The sequence below is a fragment of the Megalobrama amblycephala genome, linkage group LG1 (genome assembly GCF_018812025.1).
Source record: "Megalobrama amblycephala isolate DHTTF-2021 linkage group LG1, ASM1881202v1, whole genome shotgun sequence".
NCBI classification, from domain to species: domain Eukaryota; kingdom Metazoa; phylum Chordata; class Actinopteri; order Cypriniformes; family Xenocyprididae; genus Megalobrama; species Megalobrama amblycephala.
The window spans coordinates 8,980,538-9,004,307 of NC_063044.1; the positions used below are offsets into that span (position 1 = coordinate 8,980,538).

General features: G+C 36.5%; 2 protein-coding genes and 1 pseudogene across 2 annotated transcripts in view; 2 read left to right on the plus strand and 1 right to left on the minus strand.

Moving 5' to 3' along the window:
• Window positions 1-23,770, plus strand: part of LOC125280859 (gastrula zinc finger protein XlCGF57.1-like) — a 1,316,469-nt gene that overhangs the window by 388,194 nt on the left and 904,505 nt on the right. The window lies entirely within an intron of this gene.
• Window positions 263-4,608, plus strand: LOC125243199 (annotated as a pseudogene).
• The window catches only part of LOC125243180 (5-hydroxytryptamine receptor 3A-like), a 38,871-nt gene continuing 26,679 nt past the window's right edge, over window positions 11,579-23,770 (minus strand). Inside the window, exons 7-9 of the mRNA XM_048152609.1 lie at window positions 18,766-18,976; window positions 15,182-15,319; window positions 11,579-13,270 (exon numbers count right to left, since the gene is read on the minus strand). Coding sequence (XP_048008566.1) covers window positions 13,035-13,270; window positions 15,182-15,319; window positions 18,766-18,976 — 585 coding nt within the window. The 3' untranslated portion in view covers window positions 11,579-13,034. The remainder of the gene's footprint in view (window positions 13,271-15,181; window positions 15,320-18,765; window positions 18,977-23,770) is intronic.

The window sequence follows — 23,770 nt, forward strand, 5'->3', positions numbered from 1 at the left end:
ATATCTTAACCATGCACCACAGCTCAAATTTCCCCATGGTTTGTCCCCTTATCCAAATTTACCAAATTTTAACCTAATCACAAATGCTTTCTTCCTAATTCTCCCAGCTCTTTCAACCAGACAGCAATATTTATTATGCATTAAAAGTCAGAAATGACAAGATGATACATAAAGAAATAAAATGCATTAAAAATGAAATAAAAACAGGAAAAGGAATTAAAAGAATAAAAAGATAATACGTATAAAATAGAATGCAAACAGTTCGGACATAGCACAGTGCTCAATCAGCAAATGCATAGATAAAAAGATGTGTTTTGAGTCTGGATTTGAATGTGATTAAGCCTCTTGAGGCCAGGGGAGTGAGCTTTACCTTACAGCTCATACTAGCTGTCCTCCATTACACATACTCCTCAAATCTCAGCATGTCATCTTAATATGAACTATTTCAAAAAGTTTTTAAAAACATAATAACCCAAATTACATTAATTAATAAGTGGTTGGTTCATAAAAAGACATCCAAGAAGACTTGACATTTGTTATTCTGTTACATTTAGATTTATTAATTTTGTGTGCACTTTTATTTAAAACAATTAATGAGGAACATTACAGGCAATCTGTTGTAAGAGCCAATAATATTCATAATAAGCAATGGCAAGTTTTAAGTATAAGCTAGATTAATGCACAAGCTAAGATATGCTGCCATTTTTTTGGAGTTATACAGTAGCCTATAACTAAAAGGAAGATCTAGATTAGTCTACAAAATCTATTACAAATGGCCAATTATATTCTGACCATTAATAATGAAGGTTTTACATAAATTAATATATTTTAAAAATATATCTTTGAGTTTAGAAAAACCTAACATAACTTCAGAAAATAAGCTTAGAATCTACCCAACAGATGTTTCATGATGTTTTACAAAAATACGAAAATAGATAACTTTGGCTTCCTGGATACTGCTTTAAATCAAGTCATGCAAGTGTTTCACATATATCATCAGAGTTATTTCCCTAATCCCAAATTCAGTCACATATATTGTAATATCACATCAGTCACTTTACTTTGAAGTTTAAAGAAACTTTTTGCTCAAACAGGAACTGAGTTGCTGAGATAACAAATATTCCAGCAACTCTAATTTTAAAAAGTGAAAGAAGCTGTGTGACGGTTTAGACCACATGGATTTCAGGAACTGTCCTTTGTAGTTCCTTATTATTGAAAGAGGTTAAATCATTCTGGTTTCAGTGAGCAAAGAATGTTTTGAATGCAAAGAAGTTTCCCCCATTCCTGTAGTTTTATTTTTGAAGGGAAAAAAAAATTTGGTCCCACTTTATATTAAGTGGCCTTAACTACTATGTACTTACATTTAAATTAATAATTTGATACACTACTTCCAATCAAAAATAGCCTATATAAAATTACAAAATAAACATTCATCAATCAGTACTTTTTACTTTTTAAATACTAAGTACATTAAAAATCAAGTATTTTTGTACTTTCATTCAAATAAAATTGAAAAGGACTACTAAGTACTTTTACTGGAGTAAAATTTTATTACTTGAGTAAAAATACAGATAAATATCTGTACTTTTCTCAAGTACCAGATTTTTGTACTTCGTACACCACTGGAAATAAGTGTAATAATGTGTAATGGCTGGAAGTCGGTTGTTGTTCATGTGCTTCTCATTGTGTCTATTTTGCTTGTTAACAGCAGGCGTTTGTCACTAATGCTCAACAATCACTTACATATTCACATGTACATTTTCTGGGTGTCTCTTTTTATCTTATACCTTTAACCCTTTTAACCCCACATCAAAATCCTGCAGTGTCCACACTACAAAGTGTAAAGGTAAAATCGATAGTGTTGCAGTGAGATAATTAAGTGAATATGTAAGTGATTGTTGAGCATTAGTTAAGTGCATGGTGCCTCATTTTTGGACTATAATCAGATCAGTAAAGGAGACCTTTTTAAAGATTGGGTGACTTAACTGTGTCTTAAAGCTGTTTGGATTATGCTGTGGTAATTTTGTAATTAATTTTGCTAATTAATTTTAATACAAATGCAGTATTTTGATTACTTTCTCTCTCTCTCTTGATTTGCCAAACCTTACCTGGAGGATGCCATTCTTTGCTGTAAAGACACATTTCACTTTCAACAATTTTCTAAAAGAAAGAAAGTTTTTGGAAGAATTACACTAGGATACAAATTTACATCAAAGACTTCTCTGTCTAGCCTGGAACTTAAATATGACATCTCCAAATATTGTGATTGAAAGTACCAGTAGGCAATCAGCTACTAGTATGTTGGGAGTAGTAGACACCTTGAAAAATCTCAGTGCATGTAATTCCAGTTCTTCTTATTCCCCTGAAGCCACAGCTGCTTTTGCCACTGCAATGATGCTCATCATGCTCTTAACCATCTTTGGGAACATCCTGGAGATCGTCGCTGTCCTGACATGCCGCTCTTTGCGAGGACCTCAGAACTTTTTCCTGGTGTCCCTGGCTGTGGCAGACATCCTGCTGGCCACCTTGGTCATCCCGTTTTCCCTGGCCAATGAGCTGATGGGCTACTGGTACTTTGAATTGTTTTTGTGTGAGATTGGCACTGGATGTGCTCTTCTGCACAAGTTCCATCATGCACCTGTGTACCATCAGCCTGGACCGCTACCTGTCTATTTCCCAGCCAGTGCAGTATGTCACCCAGCGCACCCCTCGCAAGATCAAGGGCGCCATTGTGGTGGTGTGGCTCATTTCTGCCATCATCTCATTCCCCCCACTGGTTGCCATAAATAAGACCCAGGGTGGGGGCTGTCCAAAGTGCAAAATCAAAGAGGATTTATGGTACATCCTGTACTCTTCCACTTGGTCATTCTTTGCCCCGTGCCTCATAATGATCCTGGTGTACGTTCGCATCTATCAGATTGCCAAGAAGCACACTCGATGTCCTCCAGGAGAGCCAAGAAAAGACACTGCAGGGCAGGGCAGCAAAGACCAGGGAGGTGTTGACCCTGCAAATGTTCCCAATCTGGTTGCTTCCAGATCTGAAGCCATAACCCAGCCTCAGCCTCCAATAGAAAGTCAGCAGCAGAAATGCTCATGGAGGTGGAAAGACAACAACAAGGACAGTTCAAGCTCCAGCTCAGATGTCAAGGTAGAAGAAGGACATAATGACAGTGGGACATCTTCAAATGTAGGGGCACTGGAGCCAGGCCACCAGACTTCCTCACCGACTCAAACTTACGTCATCGATACTTCTCAGGGCAGCCAGCTGGCCTCTTCTAAAGTGAAACCAGCAAGAAATCCGAACACCAGGAGGAAAGCCATGATCGCCCGCGAGAAGCGTTTCACCTTCGTCATCGCAGTCATCATTGGGGTTTTTGTTGTCTGCTGGTTCCCGTTCTTCTTCACCTACTGCTTGCAGGCCATTTGTCCAATTTGTAAACCGCCGGAAGCACTTTTTAAGCTCTTATTCTGGATCGGCTACTGCAACAGCGCCCTGAACCCGCTCATCTACACCATCTTTAACAGGGACTTCCGTAAAGCCTTCAAAAAGGTTCTGTGTAAAAAGTGTAAGGACTGTTCTTTCTGAAAGCGAATACCCCTGAAAAGCAGTTTTATACAGTAAAGTGTTATTGTTTCCTCTAATAGTGAAGACACAAAAACTGTCCCATTCATATTTCACCTATAGATGTGTGACATAAAATAATGAAAATGTGAAGGTGTTTCTGGCCAGTTATAGTAATTAAATTTAATTATATTTTTTTCTATTTTTTTCTGTTTCAACAAACTCATTTTATTGATTGTTAAAATAGATTAAAAAGAAATTATTTTATTTCATATGTGCAATTTCCTTTTGTTATTATACTAAACTTTTTAGTATTTTTGCATTTTTCTGTATTTTCCATATAAATTTAAGAAGCTTTAAGAATTGTGCCTACTATCTGACATTTCATTGAGTTACTCTGTAAGAGATCTAGCTTCTTCAAACAACAAAGATAATTTTACAGTTTTTTTCTTGTTTTCTTGTCAAATAAACTAGCCAAACAGAAATATTTTTTTTGTGTAAATCAATATAGCATGTTCATGATTACCTCTATAAATGTTTATAAGAGTATTTATAAATTTATTTATAAGAGTATATATGTCTTTGAATGGAAGGGTTTTGGAAAGAGAGCATATGGAATGTTATTTATTTTTGTCCTTTACTCATCAAAATACCACAAAGCAAAAATCTAGGACCATTAAGAATGATTTTGTATTTTAAGCAAAATATAACCTTGTTTCTTTTGACTTTGGGGTAAAATATGACATGTATATCAGTATCAGCACATATTCCATTCATTTTTGCATTTTATCAGCTGATGTTTACAATCAATTGTGTCGATGTCTCTTTCTGGAAACTCCCTGGCCTCCGGGGGGTTGGTTGTGACCTTTCCAGTGTATTTTCAAAGACAATGTGGCTCTTTCTGGCCTACATGATTATATCACAAAGTTTAATATTAATTGTAAATTAATATAATTATTATATGAATATATTATGTGAATTATACATTACAATTTATATAACATAAATATAAATAACAGCTGCTTTGTGGTACAGCGTTGCCAACGTTTCCCTAAATACCAAGATCATTGAAAAAGTTGTTTTTAGTCAGGTAAACAAATTCTTAAGCTTGAATTGATACTTTGACAACATCTTTAATCTAGTTTCCAATTGCATCACAGCACAGAGACAGCGCTCATAAAGATAATAAATGATATTCGCCTAATTACTGATACAGGTAAAATATCAGTACTGGTACTACTTAATCTCAGTGCTGCGTTTGACACTGTCGATCACAACATATTTCTTGACAAGCTGGAAGACTGTGTCAGGCTTTCTGGGATGGTCCTTAAATGGTTCAGGTCATACTTAGAAGGAAGAGGTTATTATGTGAGTATCGGTAACAATAAGTCTGAGTGGACATCTTGACATGCGGAGTCCCTCAAGGTTCAATACATGCACAGCTGAAGTCTCAGTGGTTCAGGAAGCCTCATTTTGCCTCCACCAACTGTCTTTCTTGCTGTGTTTGACTGATATGTCTGCACTCCAAAACCATGCCCATCTTTTCATGCTAAACAAAGCAAAAATAATAATAATAAAATAAATAAATACATTTGAATTTGGATGTGGGGAATTAAGTCAATCAATTAATCAAATACTTTATACACTTTGCATTCTGTATTCTCCTTGCAAATGTTATAAAAGCAGTTTGAGAATAAATGAAGTATCTTGTGACTTTTAAGCCCATTGGAAAAAAGAACTGATTTTAATTGGATTTCATTAAATTCATTGAAGTATTACATTGATGTAAATTTGTTAATTATTTTAAATGCTATTTAAAACAAGATATCCTTACACTTCACAGTTGTAACATTTAGAGAATGTTTTACTAACAAAATAACAGCCTAGTAAACAAAAAAACAAATTAAAACACAACCCAGGCAGTACACTGAGGTACAAGTGGTGTGAAAAAAAATGATAATACTTCATACAAAATTGGCATATTAAAGGTGCAATATGTAATAATTTTGCAGTAAAATATACAAAAACCACTAGGCCAGTGTTATATATTTTGTTCACTTGAGTACTTACAATATCCCAAATGTTTGCAACTGTTTGTAAATCGTGAGAAAATTGCAATTTTAACCAAGGCTCCGGGATGTGTGAGGAGTCGCCTGTCAATTGCGTCATACCCGCGTTACCCTCAGTTTCCGGTTTTATTTTGTAGAAACCATGGAAATACCAAAGCTTTAATATTTACATGTTTTTTTAATAGACAAGGGAACTGTTTTGATATATTTATAGACAGAAAACTAATTATTGTTATATAGCTCAACATGTCTTACTGTTTAAATCTAATTTTCTTTATTTTTTGTGAGTACCATGCTTTACCATGCCTCAGAGAAAAACACTATTTTGTCAAGTAGCTAACATAGCATAATCAGATGCAGCTTTATTTTTATTAACAGTAATACAGAATTTTCTCCATCATACAATACGTTTTAAAATTAATTGCATGCCATTTATCAACACAAGCCATCCAGCATTTAATATGATATTCTAAAATCGATCTCTTACTGCATTGTGTCTCAAACAAGTGTCTCACATCAACCTCTGAGCGAACGCACAGAGTAATGTTATAACATCATTTTCAACACTCTCAAATGTATCTAATATGATAAACAGAGCTGTGTTACCTCATACTCATGACCAGAAAAGCGGAAGCGGCGACTATGTCAAAATAAAAGTTCCTCTGCTCGCAGCGTGTGTCTGACCAACCCATACACCGACGTCGCTGACGTCATTTCCCGTTTGTTGCTGCCGCGCTGTTTGAGCCAGAGCTCCGTCGAGCTGATTCCTAATTGCTTGTTTTTTCTCTTAATATCAAATTTCATCGGAGATTCCATCGTCCGCCACGTTCACGCTACCACAGCCAAAGGTAAGGTGCACAGTCACTGTTTTCCTGGTGCTCGTGTTCTCGATGTCGTCGCGCAGGTTCCCGCGATCCTGAATGCTGACGAGAACATCGGAGCGGTAGTGCTGCACGCGGGGGTGAACGACACCGGGCTGCGGCAGACGGAGGTGCTGAAGCAGGACTTCAGGAGCCTGATAAAGACGGTACGAGCCACATTGCCCGCGACGAGGATCATCGTGTCCGGACCGCTTCCGACGTACCGATGAGGACATGAAAGGTTCAGTAGATTATTTGCTTTAAATGAATGGTTGATGTCTTGGTGTAATGAACAGAAGCTGCTCTTTATAAATAATTGGAATCTTTTCTGGGAGCGTCCTAGGCTCTTCCGTGCTGATGGCCTGCACCCCAGCAGCATTGGAGCTGATCTTCTGTCGGAGAATATCTTCAAGATGCTTCGCACCGTATGACTAGTAAGTCAAACCTCAAATCACAGTCTGTGTTCTGCCCACTTAATTGATAGAAATGTGAGTGTAGTACAGTCCATAGAAACTGTGTCTATTCCCCGAATAGTGAAGTTTAACAATAAAAATAAAGGATCTATAGAAAACCTGATCGTAATCAAACCAGAAATTCACAAAATTACTGAACAGAAACAATGTCTAAAGCTAGGGCTACTAAACATTAGATCGCTGACACCTAAGGCGGTTATTATAAATGAAATGATCACAGATAATAGTCTTGATTTAATTTGCCTTACTGAAACATGGCTTAAACCAAATGATTATTTCGGTCTTAATGAGTCTTGTCCACCTGGCTACTGTTATAAAAATAAATGCCGTCTGATTGGCCGAGGCGGTGGTGTAGCAACAATCTATAGAGATATTCTTAACGTTACTCAGAAAACAAACAACAGATTTAATTCCTTTGAAATTCTTATGCTAAATGTTACACTCTCAGATATAAATAAAAAGTCACTACTATCTCTTGCTTTAGCTACCGTTTATAGACCTCCAGGGCCTTATACTGATTTCCTAAAAGAGTTTGCAGACTTTCTCTCAGACCTGTTGGTCGACGTTGATAAAGCGCTGATTGTTGGAGATTTTAACATTCATGTAGACAATACAAATGATGCGTTAGGGGCTGCGTTTACAGATTTACTAAACTCCTTTGGGGTCAAACAAAACGTCACTGGACCCATTTACCATTTTAATCATACACTAGATTTAATTATATCACATGGAATCAATCCTACCGATATAGAAATTCTACCGCAAAGTGATGATGTCTCTGATCACTACCTTGTAACTTGCGTACTGCATACTGATGATATTTGTCAAATTGCACCGCAATATCGACTAGGCAGAACAATTCTCCCGACAACTATAGATAAATTCACAAATAAACTGCCTGATCTGTCTCAGCTGCTCATCGTGCCTAAACACACACATGATCTCGAGAAAATGACTAGCAGCATGTGCACCATTTTCACTAGTACATTAGGTACTGTTGCACCGATGAGATTAAAAAAGGTTAGAGAGAAAAATACTGTACCTTGGTACAACAGTATTACTCACGCTATCAAAAGAGAAACTCGTAATCTAGAACGCAAATGGAGACAAACTCGTTTAGAGGTCTTCAGAATCGCGTGGAAAGACAGCTCGTCCCGTTATAGAAAGACTCTAAAAGCAGCCAGGGCCGAGCATCTATGCAAAATCATAGAAAATAACCAAAACAATCCATGGTTCTTGTTTAGTACAGTGGCTAGATTAACAATCAAACAGACATCACCTGAACAAAACATTTCATTAAAGTTTAATAGTGATGACTTTATGAATTTCTTCACTGAGAAAATCAAAAGTATCAGAAATACAATTTTAAACGTACAACCTTTGACAGCGTTTTATGATTCAACTTCAATTATCGCCCCTCAAGAACAGTTGCAGTGCTTTACAACTATAGGACAGGAAGAGCTAAATAAACTTATCACTGCGTCTAAACCAACAACATGTTTATTAGATCCAATACCCACTAAACTACTGAAAGAATTGTTACCTGTAGCAGAAGAGCCTCTTCTCAATATTATCAACTCGTCTTTATCTCTAGGTCACGCTAGCAGTTCAAGCTAGCAGTTATTAAGCCTCTCATTAAGAAACCACAGTTAGATCCAAATGTATTAGCAAATTAAAATCAAATCTTCCATTTATGTCTAAAATACTAGAAATAGTGGTATCGGCCCAACTGTGCTCCTTCTTGCAAAAAAACGCTATCTATGAAAAATTTCAGTCAGGATTCAGATCTCATCATAGCACAGAAACTGCGCTCGTTAAAATTACAAACGACTTACTTCTAGCTTCTGACCAAGGCTGTGTCTCAATACTAGTGTTACTTGATCTCAGTGCTGCGTTTGACACTATAGATCATAAATACTCTTAGATCGACTACAAAATTACACTGGTATTCAGGGACAGGCATTACGGTGGTTTAAGTCGTACCTATCAGACCGTCACAATTTTGTTTATATAAACGGGGAAAAATCTAAGATCACGATAGTAAACTATGGAGTGCCGCAAGGATCGGTGTTAGGCCCTCTGCTATTTTCAATATACATGCTGCCACTCGGCAATATTATAAGAAAACATGGAATTAGTTTTCACTGCTATGCCGATGATACTCAGTTATATATCTCATCACGACCAGATGAAATCTCTAAATTATCCAAACTGACAGAGTGTGTTAAAGAAGTAAAACATTGGATGACTAGTAATTTTCTTCTATTAAATTCAGATAAGACTGAAGTATTACTTATTGGACCAAAAACCTGTACACAGAATCTCTCAGACTACAATCTGCATTTAGAAGGATGTACTGTTACTCCATCCTCGACAGTTAAAGACCTGGGTGTTATATTAGACAGCAACCTGTCCTTTGAAAATCATATTTCATATGTTACAAAAACAGCCTTCTTCCACCTCAGAAACATTGCTAAAATACGGAATATGTTATCTATTTCTGATGCAGAAAAGTTAGTTCATCTTTTCATGACGTCTCGACTAGATTACTGTAATGCATTATTAGCTGGTTGTCCTGCTTCCGCATTAAATAAGCTACAATTAGTACAAAATGCAGCTGCTAGAGTTCTTACCAGGTCAAGAAAATATGATCATATAACACCAATTTTATCATCTCTACACTGGTTACCTATTAAGTTCTGTATCGATTATAAAGTATTGCTAATGACCTCTAAGGCTCTAAATGGTTAATAACATTTATATTTTTACATTTCTGTTAAAATATTTGAATGACTTCTTCAATGTATGTTAAAGCATCTATTTATAATAATAGTATGTATACTAATAAACCAATATTCTAGTAATATGCAAGCTAATAAGCAACTAGTTAAAAGACCCTAAAATAAAGTGTTACCAAAATTGTATTAATGTATCCAGCAGGAAAGAATTCAATATTCAGCTAATAAATATGGTTTCATTTTCAATTTTTTCTTTTCTTTTTTTTTTTTTTTTTTAAATAAATTCACAATTATTTATTGTGTTGGGGATAAACAGTTTAGGACCCTTGAGACCAGATATGTTGAATAAAGACCCGGAGTCAAAGTTTAAAAAAATTAATAAATTGAAGAAAAATTTAATGAAGAATAGTTTGCAGTTTCATCAGCAGAAGCCAGCTTCAAGTCTCACAAGGAGTTCGTAGGCCGCTCTGCGTACATTCACATTTCCACAATAATTATACTCTAACAGAGTCAACTAACTACGTCATTACTTCAGGTTGAATGATTCTGATTGGCTAAGAAAAATAGACAAGATTAGAAATTTTCCATATGTGGACAGATAGTAAGAAGCATTTCTCCCTTCGTCATGGTGATGACGAGGGGACCCTGGATTTAGGTACCGGATGTCTTTTGGGGTCATGACATGGTGTCTGCTGGTCTCAAGCAGAATGCCAGTTGTCCAGTACAAAGGGACCTGCACAGAACACTTAGCGCACATACACGATTCACAGCTTCTTCAAGGCTGAAGTTGATCTGAGATCTGCTCTGAGCAGGAAACTTTCCCAAAACATACTGATAACATGTTCTTTTCTCTCAGTGAGAGGTACAGAGGAAAATAGATGCTTTAACATACATTGAAGAAGTCATTCAAATATTTTAACAGAAATGTAAAAATATAAATGTTGATTAATAACTTAAAAGATATATATTGAAGCGGCAGTGGATTCCAGAATCCACCCCTTCAATTGTATTACATTAATTGAACAAAAATGTAAAGAATATGTAAATAAGGCTATATGAAAATAAACTTTAAAAGATAATTTAAAATCATCAGTATAATAATGAATCTAATGAAGTTTCACTTTCAATTCAGTCCATGCTGAAGAGTATTTTGCTGTTCTAAATAAATTGCTGTGTAAAAGCTTTGGTATCAAAATCATCTTATCATTCTACATGATATACCTGTGAACTCATTAAGCAGGCATGGTTACATATTGTGTTTATTGTCAAAATTTTGACTAACTTGTTGTAGAATTTATAATAATCTGTTAGGGGAATGTTTTTTTTTTTTTTTTTTTTTTTTTTTTTTTACTAAAGATTTATATTACAACTGATAAAAAAGAAAGAAAAAAGTTAACATGGTTAAATGCATAGCACAAATTCCAAGAATGGGACACAGTACTTGGCTACACATCACGTCACTTTTAATTAATTATTGTTTGAACGGATGGTTCTATGATTAACTTATTAGGCTTGCAGTCACCTACTGGCGGTTTTAGTTTAATATATAATCATTTCATTTATCCCAACATTTCATATTTCTTTATTCAAAATGTTATATTTAGAACAGTAATCTAATTACATTATTTAAGGAATTGCAACTGCACTGTAAATGGATTTTGATAATTGGTAAGATGGATTTTGGTGATACTGATGTCATTTAACTGACAGTAAAAAATCCTGGTTCACACACACACACACACACACACACACACACACACACACACACACACACACATATATATATATATATATATATATATATATATATATATATATATATATATATATATATATATATATATATATATATATATATATATATAATCAACCATTTTGTTCAATCTTTAATGAGTCATCACTCTAAAACAGAGTGTACTGCCCGTGGGGGCGCCACCTACCTATAAGAAAATAATTATATTTTTCAAAACTTATGTCTAGATCATCACAAATTTGATCATTGCCAATTCAATTAACTCCTACTGTTGAAAAATAATAATAAAAAATTAGAATAATTTATGATTTTTTTTTTGTACTTTGTACTCCAATGTGTCAAAAGCATCATACAGCTCAGATAATCATGAGTTATATGTCATTTAAAAGGTCTCATAGAATAGAATACAATGCATATAATTGTTTTGGGCTTTGACAAAACATGGTTTTATAAATGATCTGTGAGGTATTTTAAGCTGAAACTTCACAGACACATTCTGTGACACCTGAGACTTAAATTACATCTTGTAAAACTGGGCATAATAGGTGCCCTTTAAAATAAACATTTTGCGCACGGAAGCTTCTATGTTTAGACACATAAATCAAGAATCAGCAAATGAATCTCAAGAATGGTGACAATCAAACAAAATGACAAAACAGATAAACTCTGAACATCACAAAACAAGCTACTAATGTCACAACAAAACAACAGCAAAATAAAAGCAAACAGGAACAATTAATGAAAATAATAGGACAATTCATCTGCATGATGGGAAGTATGGATAAGTTTTAATTGGTGGCTCATGCACTGCAACAGGATTTATTTTGTTTGATTGTCACCATTCTTGAGATTCAAATGCTGATTCTTGATATCTATGTTTAAAAAATAAAAAAATAAAAAATTCAGATTATAGCACTACTGAATCACACACGCTGTCACATCACATATTTACTTTAATGCAAACATATATAAAACATTATATGACTAGTTAATAATGCTGGATGAGACTAGTGAATCAGGCCACTACATGGTGATGATCATCATCAATAATAAAGTCCTTCTGAAGCGAAGCGATGGGTTTTTGCAAGAAAATATCCATATTTAAATCTTTATAAACTAAAATAACTTCTGGCAGACAGCCAATGCAAATCAACTTACGCCAAAAGAGTATTCCCAGGATACAATACTGCTTCAGTTATTTTTTGCTTCAGTGTGGACACATATGTACACTGGAAGTTAATTTAACACTGGGGATTTTGCTGTGTGGTATGACAGTTGTAGTGTTAAACAGTGTAATTATTTACAAGATGATCAACAGTATTTACTTTTACAATTTTACTTTTTTACAAACAATTATATAATTTGTTTAATTAGCACCTGCATATAGTTTTGAGGGGCAGGTGCTCAAGTGAAAAAAAAAATACATACACACACACACATACATAATATATGTGTCTTCTGTCAGCATCTTTGTGTTTTGTTGTGTATTCTTGTGTGTTTAACTCTATGTAAACTATATATAAACTCTGAATAAAAGTTATATAATAAAAGTATTGTGTGTCTCATGTATAAGACTTCCCTATGGAAGCCAAAGCTTCCCAAGCACAGACAGAAACACAATAATGGTGATTATGTAAAGAACCAAGAAGGTCACATCTATGATTCTTGCCACTCTGGTCCAGCACAGAGATGTTTTCTTTCGTTGGTTTTGTTGAGTTGCAGCCTGAACCTCAGTGAGTATCTGCTTCAGAAGGTCGATGGTACAAGAATGCTTATCATTCTGATCTTTAACTGAGTCTGGAGTACTCGCCAGGTCTTTATGAGGAAAAAAGCAAAGCACGGCTCTGGATAAATACTAAATACTGTTTTGTCTGCACAACCTCATATATATATATATTATTTTTGATACTCAGTTATAGAAAAAAAAAAATTACATATTTCAGACTTCAAATGCCATCCTTTCTTTCTTTCTTTCTTTCTTTCTTTCTTTCTTTCTTTCTTTCTTTCTTTCTTTCTTTCTTTCTTTCTTTCTTTCTTTCATTTATCCATCCATCCATCCATCCATCCATCCATCCATCCATCCAAATCATTTGAACTATTTTAGGGGCACAAGGATGCTGGAACATGTTTATTTATTTCATGGAGTCTAATTTACTGAAAGATTAATTAAGGGGCAAGCACCGAAGGTGCGAAGGCACCTATTGTAATCGTTGGCATTCTTTTTCTTTATTATTCTTCTTCTTCCGCTCTGGAAATCTATGGCAGCCTATAGAACCGCTTGCGGGAAAGTTGTGAAATTTGGCACACAGTTAGAGGACAGTCAACTGTGTCCATAGCAAATTGGAGTCTCTAACTCAGTGCCTCTAGCGCCACCAGCTGTCCAAAGTTGCACTCATGTTTATGTTAGTACCTTTTGAACTGTAAGGGTTAGAAACAATTTTTTTCCCCCTCTGATTCCTTGGGTCAAAACGAATCGACTGCACTTCGATTCAGTCAATTTTTCCACCATTTTGAATTTTCTGAAAAACTTACTTTTTCGAACTCCTCATAGGCCGTTACTTTGATTTTCATGAAAATTGAACGAGATCATCTTCAGATCATGCCGACAAAAAGTTATGGAATTCAAGTTGATTTCTCAAACCGTTTTCGGACAAAACACGCGAACAAATTTTACAAAGCGCTTGCGAAAATAGACATAATGCTGTATCTCTGCCACGCTTTATCATATTCAGACCAAACTTGGTACATGTTATCACAATCATGACCTGAGGCAATATGCAGCGTTTCGGCACAGCGCCACCTACTGGTCCGGAGATACGAAACATGGCTATTTTTGCTTATAACTTCTGATGGGGTTGTTCAAAAATCATAAATTTCTCGTTAGATTCGGGGCATCATGCCGAGTCTAATGATATCCAATTTTCCCATATCGGCCATTTTAAATTTTGTGCTAAATTGCTGTATTTTATGAACGCAGTAGCGTATCATTACGAAACTCGGTATGGGTCATCAGCACAAAGATTCAGACCAGATTTTTTTTTTCCCATATGCTTATAACTTTTGGTCTGGTTGACTTATTTTTACGGGTCATATCCTTAGATTCCTGAATCCTTGCTGAGTCCAACGATACCAAACATGCTAGGTTTCGACTTACAGTTTGTGCGGCGTGGTAATTTAGCACTTAAAAAACGATTGTGAATATCTTCAAAACCGTTAAGTCCAATCGAGAAGAAACCAGCATAGGAAACATGGAACATAAGCTGGTTAATTAAATATCACAGCCCAAATGTACAAATTTTGAAGAAAAAAAAATCAAAACAAAGTCATCCATGATCTCATACATATAAATGTTCGTTATGATATCATACATATAAATGTCTTTAACTCCAAAACGAAATGAGATATTTTCAACTAATTTGACACACACATGTATGGGGTCACCCTGAGGACACATCAAAAATAAATTGGTGGGATTGTGCCTCTTGGTGGTGCTAAAATTGAACAAAACATGAAATTTACATTAACTACAATACAGTATTGTGATATAAAATACAAACTTTCTTCAAAATATCCTCCTTTGTTTTCAACATAAAGAAATTTATAATGGTTTGGAACAACCTTGGGTGAACTAACCCTTTAATTTCACTCATAAACCTTACTTTGTGAAGTAAAAGTATAAAATACTGAAAACTGTTCCTTATAATCAGACGCCGTGTCAACCCTTACCATCTCGGCCAGTAACAGTAACAGCAGCTGTTGTTTCCACTGATCTCTTCTCAGCTGCTTTAGTCTTCAGAAAATTCACAAAGATGGTCTCCACAATGCTGATGCCAATGAGACAAAAAATTGCACAGCAGTAAACCCCTGTGAAAAACAGCAAACTATAACCATTGTAGAGATTCATACACTGATTCTTGATATCTGTGTCTGTCTAAATAATGCTGTAGATCAGGGGTGCTGCAGATTTCAGTTCCTGCTCCAACACACCTGTCTGTAATTCTCAAGCAGCCCTGAACACCATGATTGACATACAAACCTGATTCCAAAAAAGTTGGGACACTGTTCAAATTGTGAATAAAAACAGAATGCAATGATGTGGAAGTTTCAAATTTCAATATTTTATACAACATAGATGACATATCAAATGTTTAAACTGAGAAAATGTATCATTTTAAGGGAAAAATAAGTTGACTTTAAATTTCATGGCAACGCATCTCAAAAAAGTTGTGTGGCATCCCCTCTTCTTTTTATAACAGTCTGCAAACGTCTGGGGACTGAGGAGACAAGTTGCTCAAGTTTAGGAATAGGAAAGTTGTCCCATTCTTGTCTAATACAGGCTTCTAGTTGCTCAACTGTCTTAGGTCTTCTTTGTCGCATCTTCCTCTTTATGATGTGCCAAATGTTTTCTATGGGTGAAAGATCTGGACTGCAGGCCGGCCATTTCAGTACCCGGATCCTTCTTCTACGCAGCCATGATGTTGTAATTGATGCAGTATGTGGTCTGGCATTGTCATGTTGGAAAATGCAAGGTCTTCCCTGAAAGAGACGACGTCTGGATTAGGGATGCACCGATCCGCCTTTTTCGCTTCCGATACCGATTCCGATACCTGGGATTCAGTATCGGCCGATACCGATCCGATCCGATCTTCAAATAATAAGAAAAGTGCTAAATTACCTAATAAACCGAATGCCTCACATAGGGCTGTGACGGTCGGCATGACAACCGTGCCACCGCGGTCGTGGAGTGTCACCGGCGATAGTGTGGCGTGTATATAATATATAATCTCAAAGGTCGCGTTAACCGAAAATTATCCGTCATTGATGGAATTTTTTTAGAAGTGACGGAAAAAATCTGCAGCCTGTCCGTCATTTTGACTGATTACTGAGGCTGATGTTGCTTGTAACTGTAATTCCCACCCCTGTCCAGTAGGTGGTGAGTGCGCTCCAATGTGGCAGCAGAGCGCGAGTTCAGTCTCCAGAATAAAATGAAAACGATGCGTTTGATTACACGCACCCAGTTTGTCCATTTTATTACATATTATAATACTTATGCTTGCATAATTAAGTTTCTAATCCGTTTTGTTTTAAATAGTTTGTTTTATTTTTCTTGCTGCTGTCTATATGGTCAACGAATATGGCTTTTCTGAGGTATACGTGACATTGTTTACAACACTGATTGAACTGACGTGATAAAGATTTCGGTAAGCTAACTTTCAACATATTCTTTGATTTTCATTCATATGTATTTACTTCTGTAAAGTAATAAAGAGGAAGAGATGATCGCGTTTACTCACGATCCTCAAAAAGTGTTCAAGATGAAAACTGAGAAGTGACGCAGTCTTTAACTTCTTTTCATGATATAAATAAATGCATAGCTTAGGCCTATTTGTTTATCCTATAAGTTTGTGAATAAATATGAAAATGCGAAGCTATTAAATGTCTTAACATTAAAATGTAAAAATTAAAATGATGCAGCAACATATGAAAGGTAGGACAGAACGAAAAAAAAAATGATATTAACAATCGTTCATTGCGCAAAAGTATTATAATATGAACGGCTCCCATACAGAGCGGCACAAAGCGCTTATGCGCATCCCGTGTGCAGAATGATGCGCTTGAAGCATCATGGAGTCACAGCACTCCGCACTGAAAAGTTCAAAGCAAAAAGAGAAGATATATTGATGGGTATTGTATTACCGTTATTTTGATGAAGTATAATAATAGAAACACTGATTCATCTTGGAGAGTGTTTCATTGTGTTGACTGTCATAACCGAACGCGACACGCAGTCTGAATGCTGAATGGAGAATGACTGACAGCCGCAGCGGAGGGAGGCATTTACGTGAACTTTCATTTAACGACTTAAATATTTATCTGTACCTCAAATTAAACTATGGAATGGCTTCAGAACACTTGGAATATAGTGCACAGAAACTTTATGGTGCTTTTTAATGTTTTTGTGCCTTTTGTGGAGCTTAACAATAACAGAATAGTACACACACAGTATCGGATTTGGATCGGTCCACTCCGGCCGATACCCGATCCGGCAAAAATGGCAGTATCGGAGCCGATACCGATCTGAATATCGGATCGGTGCATCCCTAGTCTGGATGGGAGCATATGTTGTTCTAGAACTTGGATATACCTTTCAGTATTGATGGTGCCTTTCCAGATGTGTAAGCTGCCCATGCCACACGCACTCATGCAACCCCATACCATCAGAGATGCAGGCTTCTGAACTGAGCGCTGATAACAACTTGGGTTGTCCTTGATGACATGGCGTCCCAGTTTTCCCAAAAGAACTTCAAATTTTGATTCGTCTGTCCACAGAACAGTTTTCCACTTTGCCACAGTCCATTTTAAATGAGCCTTGGCCCAGAGAAAACGTCTGCGCTTCTGGATCATGGTTAGATATGGCTTTTTAACTATAGAGTTTTAGCCGGCAACGGCGAATGGCACGGTGGATTGTGTTCACCGACAACTTTTCCTGAGCCCATGTTGTGATTTCCATTACAGTAGCATTCCTGTATGTGATGCAGTGCCGTCTAAGGGCCCGAGGATCACGGGCATCCAGTATGGTTTTCCGGCCTTGACCCTTACGCACAGAGATTGTTCCAGATTCTCTGAATCTTTGGATGATATTATGCACTGCAGATGATGATAACTTCAAACTCTTTGCAATTTTTCTCTGAGAAACCCCTTTCTGATATTGCTTCACTATTTTCCGCCGCAGCATTGGGGGATTGGTGATCCTCTGCCCATCTTGACTTTTGAGAGACACTGCCACTCTGAGAGGCTCTTTTTATACCCAATCATGTTGCTAACTGACCTAATAAGTTGCAAATTGGTCCCCCAGCTGTTCCTTATATGTACATTTAATTTTTCCGGCCTCTTATTGCTACCTGTCCCAAATTTTTTTGGAATGTGTAGCTCTCATGAAATCCAAAATGAGCTAATATTTGGCATGACATTTCAAAATGTCTCACTTTCAACATTTGATATGTTATCTATATTCTATTGTGAATAAAATATAAGTTTATGAGATTTGTAAATTATTGCATTCCTTTTTTATTTACAATTTGTACAGTGTCCCAACTTTTTTGGAATCGGGTTTGTATATATAATGTTGAAATTAACATTAACAAAGATTATTAACAAAGATAAATGCTGTATAAGTGCAATTCATTATTAGTTCATGTTAACTAATGTAGTTAACCTGTTACAGATCGTTGTGACTTCATTTGAGATTCAAGAGATTGCGTTCTTATAAAATAAGTAATATTAAATGATCAAGTCTATGTTATATTTACCAATCAGAGGAAGATTTTCAGCTGTAGAGGGCAGCGTGTCATTAAGAATCAGCAGCATCACAGAAATAGACAGGAGTAAAGTCACTTTAAAGTTCAGCTTGTCTTCTTCTTTTGTGTCAATGAAGAAGGAGGCCACATCCAGTAAAAGGAAGAAAAATACCGGTACTATAATGTTTATGACATACAGTTGAGGTCTTCTTTTTATGGTGATCTGTCATGTAGAGAGAGAGAGAGAGAGAGAGAACACTGAGAACACTAAGAGAATGCATAAATAAAATAGAGGTGGGCATTAAAAGAAAAATTACCAGTAGTAATACTGGTAATTTTTTAATAGTAAAAACTGAATTAGAGAGCTCTCTAGTCATATTGAATTGAATTTTGTAATGGAATGTAGTTTTAAGACTTTCTTTTAGGCGAGAATATAGTTGTTTAAACCTCAGATATGGAATTTATATGTAAACATAGTGCCTATTTGAAAATTTGTCTAGACGCTTTCAGAGAAGTGTGAGCTCCAGTTTGTCAGTGACCGTTCAGCACTCATGTACCTGCAGAGAACAGCTTCATCTCAGACAGTCCTTTGGGAATTTCCCAGCCAACATTTCCATGTGGGCCCCACATGAGTTTTATCTGGGCTATATGGGCATCATCTGGGCATGGGTTCAGAGTGGGCACATTGATGAGCTGAATGTGGGCCCCATTTTAGAATACATTTTGGGGCCCAGTTAGGTTGCCCACATTGTTAATTTGAGGGTCCCATACGGGCCACATTTGGGCTTTATTTAGAATTGTAAAGTTTTGATTTTTACAGTTGGTTTTGTTCTCATACAATTATGGGTAACAGCTTACATATATTAATTTTTTAGAATTTCATGTTTTTTTTAGCATATATATATATATATATATATATATATATATATATATATATATATATATATATATATATATATATATATATATATATATATATATATATATATATATATATATATATATATATATATATATAAAATCACTTCATTAAAATAATATTTTTTTTCTTATAATCTAAAATCTAAGGGCCGTTACATAGTCAACGCGAGAAACGCGAGCAAGCAACGTGAGCGACGCGCTCCCTTTCATAGTCTAAACAATGGACGCAAGCGTCACGGGCGATGCGTGTATGCAATACACCGCTCACGCAACAGGGGTAGTAGAGTCGGGTGATATTAGTAGAGTCGGGTCACGTGATATTCAGATCAAAATGGCAACTGAAGAGGAGTGTATTCTGTTGCTGATTTTACATCGGCAGCAACAAAGGCAACGCAGAGATAGACGGTGGTATGTTCGCCCTTTAAGTTCGCATAATTTTTCCTCTTTGCCCACCATTGTATTCAAACCTTCTTCTTCTGTAAACACAATATACTTGAATTAATGTACAATACTTGCAATGTCGCCCCCACCGACAACGCATAGTATTGCGTGCATCGGCGCGTCGTGTATCAAAAACTAGGACGACACATTTGGCTACGCACCGACGCATAATGGCGGCCGAAGCGTAACGATGCGTAGTCTCGGGGACGCGTATGCGTACAGATGCGTTGACTATGAAACGGCCCTAAAAGCCTCATTTAAAGGGCACCTATTATGCAAAATTCACTTTCACATGGTGTTTGACCATAAATGTGTGTTGGCAGTGTGTGAGCAAAACCACCCTAGAATGAGAAAAATCCACCCAGTGTTTTTTTTACAATCTCAATAATTCATAAGCACTGTCTCAGAACGCCCTGTTCTAAGATTGCTCTCACTGTGACGTAGAATTGCGCTAAGCCCCACCCACGTGGTTTGATTGACAATCTGGTTTTGGCATAGACCCCGCCCTCGGTGATCGGTCAACCATCCTCCATTGTTTCAACGACAGCCGGTAATGTCTCCTAAGAAACATAAGTGTTCTGTTGTGGGATGTAATAATGAACATAGTAGTTTTACTTACTTCCGACATCAGAGCCACTGAAAACGCAGTGGATGGATTTTATTTACGAAGGAAAGGCGCCACTCAAAATTCCAAAATACGTTTATGTTTGCGCGAATCATTTTTTGACTGACTGTTTTGAGAACGAGGGTCAATTCAAAGCAGGTCTTGCTTCAAAGTTAATCCTCAAGTGTGGATCGTTGCCTACTGTTCGCGATCCAACGTCACCTCCAGAAGAAGTAAGTGTATTTAATGTTTTTTGAGCAAATAGTCATTTCAGTCGATGTCAGGCAGTTCAATAACAAATGCGTCTAAAGTTGTTGTTGTCGTCGTAGAATGTCTGTGTATATAATTTAAACCTTGTTTGTATAGTGTGTATCCACACGTATATATATATATATATATATATATATATATATATATATATATATATATATATATATATATATATATATATATTTTTTTTTTTTTTTTTTTTTTAAGATATTGTATTAAAAACTGTGTATGTTTTCCGGGATGGTCTACCATACATGATGGAGTGACTTGAAGTTGTTTCATCCGTCTTGTAACCTTTGATACAACAAATAGCGTCAGACAGTTTTATGTCACGTATTATTTTTTGCAACCATTACAAATGTAAATAAATGAATACCTGTTCTATCTCCCTGCAGCATATATTTTCTGGTTCTGTAGCCATCTTCTCACATTTGCCACATAAGCACCTGTACGACAAGTAATGTCAACATGACGCAACCGTTCCTTCGCATAAATATAATTTCGTTTGTACTTAGCAAACGTTATCACAGTATTTGTGTTTGTAGTTTCAAAAAATTGCGCGAACGTTATCACAGTGTGTGTGTGTGTGTGTTGCACATCCATAATTGCAAAGGGGACGCGATTAAAACTCTATAAGTACATAAATGTATCAAATAACCATTCAGAGACGTCCTGCTCCATTCTCAATTGTGTTTCTTCTGCCGGACTCTCTTCATCATCTGGGTCTGATTCCGGTTCAAACATGTACGGCTGAATGCCATACAAAACAGCGGGTCTCTCACTCTCAGCCATTCTGCTTCTACCGACTGTTTATTGCCATAGGTATGCAAGTTACGCCCTCATCCAAAGGCAGGGCGGGGATATGCAGCTCATTTATATTTAAGGTGGTATACACCAAAACAGCTCTTTTTAAAACAGGCCCCAAAAATGACATTTTCAAATGGTTATAATAAATTAACTGTGGGGTATTTTGTGCTGAAACTTCACAAATACATTCTGGGGACACCCAAGACCAATATTACATCTTGTAAAAAGGGGCATAATAGGTGCCCTTTAAGAAAATAAACCCAAAACGCCACTGGCAAGCCAGCATCCACTTCAAAACATCCTACTCTCTCGAAAATCTCAAGGTAAGATATGCACATTTCATTTTATATTAGCCAGTAATGTTGTTTTTATATAATTGTATAATTTTTTATAGGTTTTTTTTAGTTGAATTTGAACAAACTTAAAGCCAACATGCAATTAAACTACGCAGCTCAAGTATAAAACGTATGTTCATTTTGGCATAGTCTGCAATTAATCATACGACTTTTCACTATTTTAACTGACTCATCATAATTTTCTACGTTATTAAGGTGCGTTCACGTGCTTATTAATCTCAGATGTACCACATGGCCGCTATACCACCTGACCGCTGTAGATTCATTTAGGCGTTGATAGTGGTGCCATAGAAATGCATAATTCCCAGTCCAAGGACCAAAACAAAGAATATACACTATGCAGTCACACGTCCTCGTATTTAACGGAAAACAGCCGAGGGAGTGATGGTGGGAGAGCGCCATTTTAAATGAGTCCACCAGAGTTGGCAGAGACAGCGAATAACTATCTATTGTGTCGTCGTGCTTAGATGTCAAATTTGCTAGGGCTGTGCAATATGGACAAAATAATAGGTTGACCTGACGTCCCCGTGTTCCGGGGACAGTCCCGGTTTTTGGTGTTCTGTCCCCGACTGGAGCTAGCCCCCGAAAATGTCCCCGTTTTATAGCTCGTTCAAAACCACCTGCATTGCAAAAATGCCCGACCAGCATACAGCGGACAGCTGGTTTATCGTAGTAATCAGGCGTTTCTCAATGTCAAGGATACTTCCTTGGCAGGACTGGTCCTTCCAAGTCACTTCCTTCAGAGGCTAGGTGAGGCTCCTCTTTAGCATTCGGAGAACACGTAAATGGAACAGACTAGCAAGTGCACGTCATTGCGTCATTACCCCCGGTAAACAGTTGCTTGTTTTCTACACGGAGACGTATGAACGCCTCCGTTTGTTCCTTGGTCCCTGTTAAAAAAGACGAGAAAGCTATAACGCTGTGAATGATATAATGGTATAATATTAACATTAAATTACTTTGGACAACTTAACTAGTTATTTATAAAAGAAATGCTGGTGACGGCAACCAAGCTAACATTTGTTAAATGACGGTCCAGTTCAGTTAGCCATCAATAACGTAATTTGTATTTGTATAATTTATAATATCAATATGGTAGTAATTTGTACTGGCATTTAAACATTAAACTTTATTTATCTGACATATTTACTACAGTTATAACAAATGTTTGGTAACGTAAATATACTTACATTTGAAAGCATATTGCCCGCTAACGTCCGACTTTTTTTAAAAAAAATTTTGAACAAGATCGCAAAGCTGCGCGCATAGGATTGTGGGTGATTTGAGAGCGCGAAGGCTACACATATGCATCCTTTCCTGTATACGGGATATTTTCCGAACAAAGGACTCAGTCCTTGTTTGAAATTCAGAGGATCCTTGACATTGGAACAGTCCTTCGACGGATGTTGATGACATAGCATCCTCGAAATTCTGGCTTCCGAGGATCCTTCCTTGACATTGAGAAACGCCTATCGTGTAGTGATCGTGTTCACCAATAGAGGGGGGGTGTGCAGCTACACTTGGTCGCATGCCTCTACTTAATGAAGAACACCTGGATCTGGACCAGAGCAGAGCGCCATTATCATCACATATCAAAATAAACATTGTTATCGGTTTC